This window comes from Octopus sinensis, linkage group LG10 (assembly GCF_006345805.1).
Source record: "Octopus sinensis linkage group LG10, ASM634580v1, whole genome shotgun sequence".
In the NCBI taxonomy this organism is placed as follows: Eukaryota; Metazoa; Mollusca; class Cephalopoda; order Octopoda; family Octopodidae; genus Octopus; species Octopus sinensis.
In genome coordinates, this window is record NC_043006.1 from 35,908,444 (window position 1) to 35,919,416 (window position 10,973).

A 10,973-nucleotide genomic window follows, 5' to 3' on the forward strand; every position below is an offset into this window, starting at 1 on the left:
AGACATGAAACGTTTTGCTCAAGAGCACGACGTACTGCCCGGTTCAGGAACTGAAACCAAGATCTTAGGACCGTGAGGTCAACATTCTAACCATTTGATCATGCACCTTCCATATACACTAGGTGATGTGAAAATCAAAATATGTTTACTTTCAGAAACAAAATATTTATATATGCGCATACGGACAAGAGAACCTACATAGCAACACAATTTCTCGATGAATACGATAGCGATACAAATTGATTTTGCTACTAACTAAACAAACTTAATCTCTGAAAAACATTTTCCATTCCTTAACTATTTCAGGTAATATATCAGAGCAAATATTCTTTAATTTTTACGTAACATATACGAATAAAAAGGTATGCGACTGTTTTATTACGGCATTTTGTTATGACTTTACGTCAAGACGAGATGAAGGTTAACATTAGTGTAGGTACGATTCGTATGTGAAGGTTCTTTTGCCAATGTTCGTTTCTTTTTTAACCTTTGGAAAACTCTGCATTTATTCTTGTTTTTGTTTTTAGCTCCAAAATGGCGGCGGACTGAAAAAAATTGTTACTGGACTGGACAAAATGCTTAGTGGCATTTCCGCCAGTTCCTTACCTTGTGTATTCAAATCACTCAGAGGTCAAGTTTGCCTTTCATCCTTTCGGGATTAATAGAATAAAAGTGCGAGTCAAAGGCATGGTTGATGTAATCGACTTTCCTCCACCCTTAAAATTGCTGGCCTTGAGCTAAAATTTGAAGCTATTATTTAGCTCCGAGACATCTATGATTGACAAGACTCGTAACCAGCATTTGTGATAATCATATTTTTCTTAAGATATAAAAGATCCAGAATTACATTATTTTGGATCCACGTGAATGTTTCCTCTTATGTCTGTACGTTCTAATGATATTTGGCTGCTTTCCATAGCAGGTCAAGTCACTAAATAAAAATGACTCCCCATATAGCCAGCCTTTATACATATCGCATTTACACGATACCATCGCTAGACACACACGTTTGACTTTTTTTCCACATAAAATTAGCCGGGGATGGGGAGATGGTGCTCATGGCCTTTGAAAACCTAGGTTTGTGTAACTGAACATCTGTGGGTCAAAATCTGCGAGGGGTGGGTGTAAATGTGGAAGAAGAGAGAAGAAAACCATGTTTGGTCGAAATTCTTCACGGTGTGAAAATTGTGAAGGATATTTAAAGATCGGACGGTATTCAAAGTTTAGCTTGTATTTGTGTGTATATGAACGTATGTGTATATACATGTGTGTGTTAGTAAGTTGGAAAGAATGCTTGAGTGTACACATATACTACACCCATTATTGCATAATACACACACACACTCACACACAGTGACAGGTGTGAGTATACAAAAAGAAATCATATAAACAAAAAGCAGTCACTGATCTAATTCGTACAACTGCGTGTGTGTATGTATGAGGGAGCAAACACTATTTGAGATAAATATTTACAAAGTTGATTATATTTGGGCGGTTATCTCTCTCCAAAACTTTGACAACTTGTTCAGATCACTCACTCACTAGCCGAACCAGACCCCATCACGCTCGCTTATGTTTTGATTGTCTTTGGCTATGTCTGTTAGATAATAATGGTTTCGCCATAAAGGTAAAGGCGTCAGCAAACCGCAAAACAACACGGTTTCTCTTCTCTTAACCTAAAATGTAAAGAGGATTAATTTGTAGCCACGCTTGTTATTATAGACAACTAGGTCTAAATCGATTTTGACCTATAATCAAAGACAGTCTATTAGTATCTTTTTATGTAATTTGTCCTATCATTTTAGTAGGCATAGTTCGATTTCTTTCAGATCCAGCGACAACAAAGACTCACTGTGTTTATTTTTTCTGTCTATGCTATTGTTGTTCTGCATTTCTATAGTTATTTAGATCCATCGCACACTGATCGGTCAGTTTTGTTATAAGACAATCCAACCATGACTATCCTATCATTCTCTGGTGTATTACGAATTTAAGACTTCATTTAATGCATCTCTCCGTTGTTACGACAGTCGGGTGTAATCTGATAGCAGCGTGGCTGCTATTTCTAGCTTATCAAGCAAACAAATAGCTCACTATTTGGTTTGAAGGTTTAATATGAAACACATAGACGTTAGTCTAAATAAATTCGATTGTGGTTCGATCCCAGGGCGAAGCACTTTGGAAGAGTGTCCTCTACCAAAGCTTTGGTACGTCTACAAAAAAAATGTAATTTTCGAAGGGAGCAATACCAACTTCTCTCTCCGCATCCATACATGTACGCAGCACCTTCCTTTTAGTATTCATCTGTCTGGTAGCTATGGTGAATGAAAGAAGGCATTTTACGATCCGGCCCGAGCCTCATCAAATTGGTCATGGAGATGAAGCGACGTCTTCCAGTGTATTTAACGAAGGCGAGTAAAAAAGGCAAGTATTACCAGGTTGACTGGGCCTAAGCAGAGAATTCTTTTCTAAGGAGAACAGAAAATGAAAGAGAACACTTTGATGTTTGCCTTTAAGGAGGATTTACCCTGAATTAGGGTACATATTTCGTTGATGTATTGTCCACAAAGTCTTTGCTCCATGGGCCCAATATAAGACATAGTAATATTGTTTCTCCTGTAGGCTCAGGGCCTAGCGTTTGGGAGAAAGGTGCTACTCGAATACATCGACCCCAATGCACAGCTGGTATTTATTTTATTAAGGAGCATGGCTCAGTGGTTAGAGCGGCGATCTTAGGATCGTGAGGTTATGAGTTCGAATTCCAGACCGGGCTGCGTGTTGTGTTCTTGAGCAAGGCACTTAATTTCACGTTGCTCCAGTTTACTCAGCTGTAGAAATGAGTTGCGACGTGACAGGTGCCAAGTTGTATCGGCCTTTGCTTTTCCCTTGGATAACACTGGTATGCATGGGCGACTGCTGGCCTTCCATAAACAACCTTACGCGGACTTGTGCCTAGGAGGGTAACTTTCTTGGTGCAATCCAATGCTCATTTATGACCGTAGGGGGTCTCCGCACTTATTTTATCGATCCCAAAATGATTAAAGGGCGAGTCGACTTCAGCGGAATTTAAATTTAGAGCATAAAGATGGACGAAATGGTGCTAAGCATTTTGTCCGAGGCGATAAAGATTCTACCGGCTCGCCCCAATAATAATAATGGTTTCGAATTTCCACTGCGGTCGACTTTGCCTTTCATCTTTTCGCGGTCGATAAATTAAGTACCAGTGAAACACTGGGGTCGATGTAATCGACTAGTCCCCTCCCACCAAATTTCAGGCCTTGTGCCTTCAGAAAGGATTATCATCATCATCATCGTACTGAAATAGCACTGAAGTAAGTTCGTGGTCTACACAGAAACGGTGGAGATAGCTTCGAAGCGTGTGTTTTATTTCACATTAAATTATTGAAATAAAATATAATTATTTCCAGACAACGGCTTTTATTGCCAGACAGTTATTTTAGTTTTTTTATGTATGAGTAAGCTAGAAATACATAGTTTGAAACATAAGTTAAATTGTGATTTACTACATGACGTAAACAAAAGAACCCCCCCACACACACACACACACAGGCACTACTACTATGCTTTTTCGATTTTTCTTCGATGACATTCACTTGATAATGAATGTCAGCAAGCATATCAGTGAATAGCCAATCCAATCAAGGTTGGATCCCTAAAATATCGACAGGATTTAAAAAAGAAGGCGGCGAGCTGGCAGAAGCGGTAGTGCGCCGGCCGAAATGCTTAGCGGTATTTTGTCTGCCGCTACGTTCTGAGTTTGAATTCAGCCGAGGTAGACCTTGCCTTTCATCCTTTCGGGATCGATTAAATAAGTACCAGTTACGCACTGGGGTCGATATAATCGACTTAATCCGTTTGTCTCCTTGTTTGTCTTCTCTGTGTTTAGCCCCTTGTGGGTAGTAAAGAAATAGGTATTTCGTCGGCCGTTACGTGTTGAGTTCAAATTCCGCCGAGGTCGACTTTGCTTTTCATCCTTTCGGGGGTCGATAAATTAAGTACCAGTTACGCGCTGGAGTCCATGTAATCGACTTAACCCCTTTGTCTGTCCTTGTTTATTCCCTCTATGTTTAGCCCCTCGTGGGCAATAAAGAAATAAGTAATTACAAAACAAATTATATTTGACGACCTATAAAGTCGCATGAGTTTCCCAAACTCTCCTCCATTTTGGCAGGCTTTTCCTTGAAAGACTCTTTGTTTACAACCTTAACCTTGATTTTTGCGTTTATCGTAACTTAGACTAAATTTATGAGACATTTTGCAGATTGGAGAAAAGATTCACTTGGTTTTCTTTCCTGTAGAAATCCAAACATTCCAGTCTAATATATTCATTTTTTGCTTCTGATTTTCTTAGTGGTGTTGCTGATTGCTTCTGGAACAAATAGTCGAGCAGAGCTATGATCTAAATTAATCTGCCCATGACTCTCGCTGGAGGAATTGTTTACACACCGGACGGAATACTCAGCGCTATTCCGTCTGTCTACATGTTCCGATTTCAAATGCTACCGAGATCGAATTTGCTTTCTATCAATTCAGGGTCGATAAAATAAGTACCAGTTGAGCAATGGGGTCCATGTAATCGACTAGTCATCTTGCCAAATTCCAGGCCTAGTGCCAATAGTGAAAAGGATTATTATTATTATTATTATTTATTTTTTCCAGATCCTGTTCAACATTATTGGCTTCACTTTCAACACATTCCTCCTTACATTAAGCAAACTCACTTTTCTCTACTTACTGTACCTTCACGAGCACGAATCCAAAGAAACATGGTATGTACATCTATTTCTCAGAAAATTTCCATGATTTCAATTCACGTTGTTATATTCGTACAAAGGATTTATCGACTAACTTTTCTAGGGACGTGTGTGTGTGCATACATACATGCATACATCTCACACACACACGTATATATATATATAAATGCAGTGCGTAGAAGACAAATATAAGATTTAACTGAGAGTAAAATTTATAAATATTCCTTTTATAAGCAGAAAAAAAAAACAAGATTTACATTCATTTACATTCAGAATGAATGTTATCTCTATAAAACTGACTTCTTTTCTGCAGCGTTGCAATAATATCGGTATATGATATACGATATACATGCAACGAGCTCTAGGAAGGGAACAAACCAACAGTTCTTTCATAGCCTTCAGTTATTTGATTTCTGAAAGTGATCTTCACCAGTCTCAGAACTACATTCCCTCTTATCTTAGGCTTCAAAGATAAAATTATTTAATACCCTTCCCCGTTCTATTGATTCAGTATTACAAAACGGTTTCTCAACAGTACTGTAGATCTTTAACTTTAAAAGATTCTTGGAAGGGCTCAGAACCTCCAGGTAAAAGGTATCAATTTTATTTGTAGAGAAATATCCAGATCATTTAATAGCATCGATAGAAAGGTGCCTGTTGCATAACCTTTTGAATTATGATATCGCAGATGCGACATCCATTACCGTCACATACGGAAACCCATCAAACTCTGTCCAAATCGCAGACAATCCAGTACGAACCTAACATTTCCTCTAGCACATTTTCCCTTTGTCATTCTGATTGATTAAATCCTTAACAAATTCTTAACTCCATCCAAGACATTCCCACCGTCATGGGATCAAAACTTTAGCAAAGTCACTATAAATTTTACCTCTTTTCAGCCACATAATGACTGCATACCAACGAGAAACACACACACAACGAAAACTTAATATTAGAGAAATCAATATTGTAAAATCACGTTCATATTTTTAAGAATTTTAAACCAACGTTTTCTCCATGGAAGGTCTTGAACAATTTTCTTTTTTCCCTTCACAGGATAGCTGCAATGACAGTGGTACTTGCTGTACCCGAAGTTATTGCTTTAGTCAAACTTCTCTGGTGCACGTCTTTTCTCCTCTATGGCAAATTAAGCGACTGGCCGTCGCTGTCATCTTTTGTATCGGTATGTCAAAGATTTAATGTTTTTTCATCTATAATTTCCTAACAGCTTTTCTTCACACACACACATAATTTTTGTCTGCCAAATTCCTTTACAAAGCATTGGTTGACCGAGGATTTTCGTTCAAGACACTTGCTCAAAGCGCCACACATTTGACTGCTTGATATTCAACTTTCTATATTTCGTGTGAATGTGCATGAACAAGGTGTTAAACTCAACATCATAAGTTCGATTCCTAGACTGGGTACGGTGTTATGTCCTTTAGCCAAGAGAAGCTAGTGCAAACTTCCCTTACTAGCTATGAAATCCCGGATGTCTCCTGAATGTAGGGTAAGAAGGCAAATAGTACATATGCTCGAAACTACACACGCTTATGATATAAATTGTGAAATCGCAGTCCATGTGAGCATGCCATACTCGTTCGCATGTTACGAATGGTTGTATGTTATTATTATTATTCGCCGGGCAAAATGCTTTAGCAGTATTTCGCCGGTCGCTACGTCCTGAGCTAAAATTCCGCCGAGGAATATATAGTCAAAAATGACCATACATTATATATACTAGCTGATGTACCCGATAATTCCCGGGTTCCGTTCTCATAATTGTTTCGCTAATCCAATAACAACAATACAAAGCATGTAGCCCTTAAAACGATTTTTTTGTGCATTTATTGAGAATACCGAACTGTCTTAAACAGGATCTTGTTTTTAGGAATTCCCAATAAGTTATGAATACCCAAATTGTGAAGTCATGAAATAGCATGAAATTAGTTCCTCGATGGTAAGAATTCAAATAAAGTAGCCCCGAAAAGGGCTTTAATGCATTCCCAGAGTATATATAACATACGAGGAAATACTAATAAGGTATCTCTCTCTATATAAACGGCAGTTTGTTTGTCTGTGTGTCTGTCAGGTTGTACCCTCACCCTCACCACGGCTTTCGACCGATTCTGATGAAACTTGACACACACATAGCCCAATGTCATAATTCAAAACTAACGCAGCGAAAATTTTGAAAAGTTCCCCCAGTTCTGAAAGAAATCGATAAATTCGACATGGGGTCAAGAATCTAAGCTTTTTATATGCAACACATTTTCTGTTGTAGTTTTCGCAACTTGCAATCAATTTTCACCAAACTCATTGTGAAGCTTAATGTTACCCTAAGAAACTTAATTCTGATGTTAGTTTTCCATGCAATACCTTACCATCAGAAAAAATCGATGCCATTTTGGGAAATCGCGTTCAAATTCAAGATGACATATTTTCGACAATATCTTTCACAAATTGGCAGGATTTTTTAAAAAATTCACGGCGAGCATGATGTCTGCTCCAGGGGCTCTTACATACTGGGGCAATGCCGGGCTATGCTGCTAGTGTATTCTAAAATCGTTAGGCATGTTACGTAATAACATACTAATCAGATATGAGATAGTAGCAATTCAAAGCAAATAACTCTGAAAAGGGATTTTGTGTGTTCCCAGAGAATATTACCCTCAGGGGCGCTAGTGTTGGTATATTCGTGAATTAGTGTCACTAACCGAAATAAGTGGATCTGTTGTTTAGGAAAATACTATTTACTTGTTTAAGGGTTGTACTGGATATATTGCGAAAATAACTCTAAAAGTTCAAATAACTGAGAAATAAGCTTTCTGTTCTTTCTCTTTCTATTACTCCGCTCTCTCTCTTTCTCTCTCCCGCTCTCTCTCTCTCTCTCTCTCTCTCTCTGATTTTGACCGTTTCTTCCATCACTCTGATTCATGTTATTTCCATTTTATCCATTTTCAGGGTATCGTCTGTTCTATAATGGAAAGCACCTCATTAATATTTTTTCTTATGAGAATCGGTCCCAAACTTCATCCGATTATCCTTATCCCGTTACTAAGCAGTGTGCTCTGCTTGAAAATAGTTTCACTATATTTTAAAAAGGGAATGGTAAGTATTTAATTATTCTGAGATATCTCAACTGTTTATTGTGCACTTCTGTGTGGCATTTATTGATATGTATGTATATAAGTATGTATGTATATAAGTATCTCGGGCTGGATAACGCTTGGAAAATAAACCTACGTACACACTACATACATTACCAAAGTACACACATTAACATATGTATTTTATATGTCCTTTCCATGGATGTGTATCCATGTTTCTTATGGAAATATGTAAAGTGATATTATATCGTCCATGACGTTCAATGACACCGTTTTATAACTTATATACACAGACTGTCAAAATATGAACTTTATTATACATCTGTATTAAGTATTCCTTTATCGATTCGTGGAATATTTTAACATTGCATGCATACATACATACAAAACAGAGGAAATAATTCAACATTAACTGCGCCCATCTGCATATATGTTAGCACTTAGATATATGCATGTACTGTGTATATGTTGGAGAACCACACCTATACAAATGTGCATATCTCTAGGGTAGGCAGCCTTGTAATCGCCTTCAGTGCTGCATTGAAACTATTCTGATTTTCTAGCCTTTCAGGACCATTTGATATATATATTATATAATATATATATATATATATTATATATATATAATCATGTGGTAATACTTCAAGTATAAAAGCACTCGATCTGCTCAACTGACAAACTGTCTTCTTTTCAGCTTGATAAATGCCGGAATAAATTCGACGACGAAGCCTTGGGTAGCAGTAATCGCAAGATTTGTGGTTTTCAGTTTTAAGATTATTTTAAGATATATATATATATATATATATATATATATATATATATATATACACACACAAGTGCAAACAAGGGAGTCAGAGAAAGGCAGAATGCCACTTAAATCTGAACACTACTATAGAAATATTCTTTTAAGAAAACTTTTCTTCTAATTTTTCTAAATTTAATTATTTAATCGTTACAGTTGAAAAGGTCTCAAAATGACCGAAACCGGTACTGAAATGTTCACTATAAAATTATTTTAGCATTTTCTATTTTTTACTTGTTTTTTCATATACATATATATATATATATATCTATATATATATATATATATATATATATATATATATATATATATATATAATGTGATCACTGATTATGGTCTTTGTCTTCGAGTGGTTATTGAGAGAACAAATTCAATTGTTCCAGACTCCACAATTTTGAGGAGAGTTTGACCATTTGTGATTGAATGTGAGATGAGGGTGATGTCATTCGAAAGTCGAGGTCAGTGAGAAACGATACTGGACGATATGGACCTTGCCGGGAACATAGTTATACCTTATTCATATACCGTAGCATGCCGTAATACATGACCCAAGATTATAGTGAAAAGAAAAGGCGCTAAGGTGTCCTCTTGGAGTACCCCTGCGAATGTGACGGTGTGTCCGTCAGTGGTGCATAAGAGACATTTGTAGTTTGCATAGATAGAGAGGATAGCATTTACAACTTCATTTGGTTTTCTCTAAGCAGAAGGAATCTAAAACATTCGCTTACGACGAACAAAGTAAAAAGCTTTGGGAAAATTTACAAAGTAGGCGCACAAAGACTTACGTTTCTTTGCTGAGATGGTTTCAATGAAACGGTGAAGAGTTAAAATAGGTTCGAGAGTGGAGAGGCCTTTGCGAAAGTTGTATTGGTTTTGATCTGAGTAGTGTTTCGATAGGGTTTCGGATGTAATGAACATGATACAATTGAAGAGTTTTGCTGAGCATGACATCAAGGTGATGCCATGATACGAGCCATATTCTGATAGATCTCTCTTCTTCGGAAGAGCTCGACTGGGGATATAAGTAGAGTTTAGAATAAGAAGTAAAAAGAAGTAAATCTGCAGGCACACCGTCAACATCGGTCGATTTGCCAGTCTTAAGTTGTTTAACGGTGTTTAGTGCTTCTCCGAGGTTAATTTCATTAGTTGGAATAAAGACGAATGGGACATGTTCGATATCCAATGGAAAATCCTCTCTAAATCCAGGCCCTCTATTCGTGGTTTTTAATTTAAAATTATCTTCTCTTAACTGATCGAGTACTTTTCTACTTGTTGAAACATTACCACATTTTATGTGCGTATGTCTGTGTGTGTGTGTGTGTGTATTCTTATAAAGTTTACACGTGCCAACAGATATCTTCAGCATATTAAGCTAATAATTTGCATATAAGATATACATGTAAATATTACAAGTTTTATTACTAAATTGTATGAAATGCAGCCATGTAATATGGCCTACCGTTAGAAAATACCAAATTCTTAATACTTATGTACTATCTTTTCCCTTTTTCCAGCGCATATTCGACCATGATAACATCGATTCAAACACTAAATCCCTGAAGAATCTACTCTGTGCTGCAATCGGACTAATTTCTGTAATATTAATTGTGGCCAAATCATTTGTGACTGGTTTTAGCCAAATCTTGACTATTTCAGAATCTCTCATTCTCTCCACATCCTTATTGGCTTTATCTTTCACGTGGTGCCCTGGAATCGCAACATTTACAATACGATCTCGAGATGGCCTCGTTGATGGTCGTAAAAATGCCAGTATAATTTATACTATTTTGAAATTGGTAGTACTTTTTGTTTTAGCCGTTGTTATAACTTACTTAAATCGGCAGGACAGCTTCGAAGAATCATTTTACAGCTTATTGCAAGGTTTCCTTAATTTAAAGTCAGCAACAACCATTAGAGATGGACTCTTGATTCACCTCATTGCAGGTTTATTATCGCATGCATTCGCTTACTTATCAGCACGAACATGTCTTACACGTAGTGGTATTTACCTACCAACAATATTTGTTACTCCGCTCACAGTCTTGCTCATATGTTTCGACAATTACTATGGAGTTTTTCACATCGTAAAGTTGTCTGCCCTGTCAGGATTTACTCTCGCTTCGTGGTTTTGTTTAGGAATTGCTGTTTTACTTTGGTTATTACCATTTCTAATGCTGGGCATGAACCATACACCTGCACCAAATTCCATACTGAAATCTTCGGAATCGAACTTCTTAAGTTTTACTTACAACAATATCTTCCTCGAACATCATTTGCATTTGA

The 10,973-nt window shown here is 37.0% G+C and overlaps 1 protein-coding gene across 6 annotated transcripts in view; it reads left to right on the plus strand.

Moving 5' to 3' along the window:
* The window catches only part of LOC115216819 (chitin synthase chs-2-like), a 241,378-nt gene that overhangs the window by 184,846 nt on the left and 45,559 nt on the right, over nt 1-10,973 (plus strand). For all 6 annotated transcript variants that reach the window (XM_036506559.1, XM_036506560.1, XM_036506558.1 and 3 more), the window contains 4 exons: nt 4,681-4,790; nt 5,835-5,961; nt 7,743-7,889; nt 10,205-10,973. The exon at nt 10,205-10,973 is cut by the window's right edge and continues 148 nt beyond it. In XM_036506559.1, coding sequence (XP_036362452.1) covers nt 4,681-4,790; nt 5,835-5,961; nt 7,743-7,889; nt 10,205-10,973 — 1,153 coding nt within the window. The remainder of the gene's footprint in view (nt 1-4,680; nt 4,791-5,834; nt 5,962-7,742; nt 7,890-10,204) is intronic.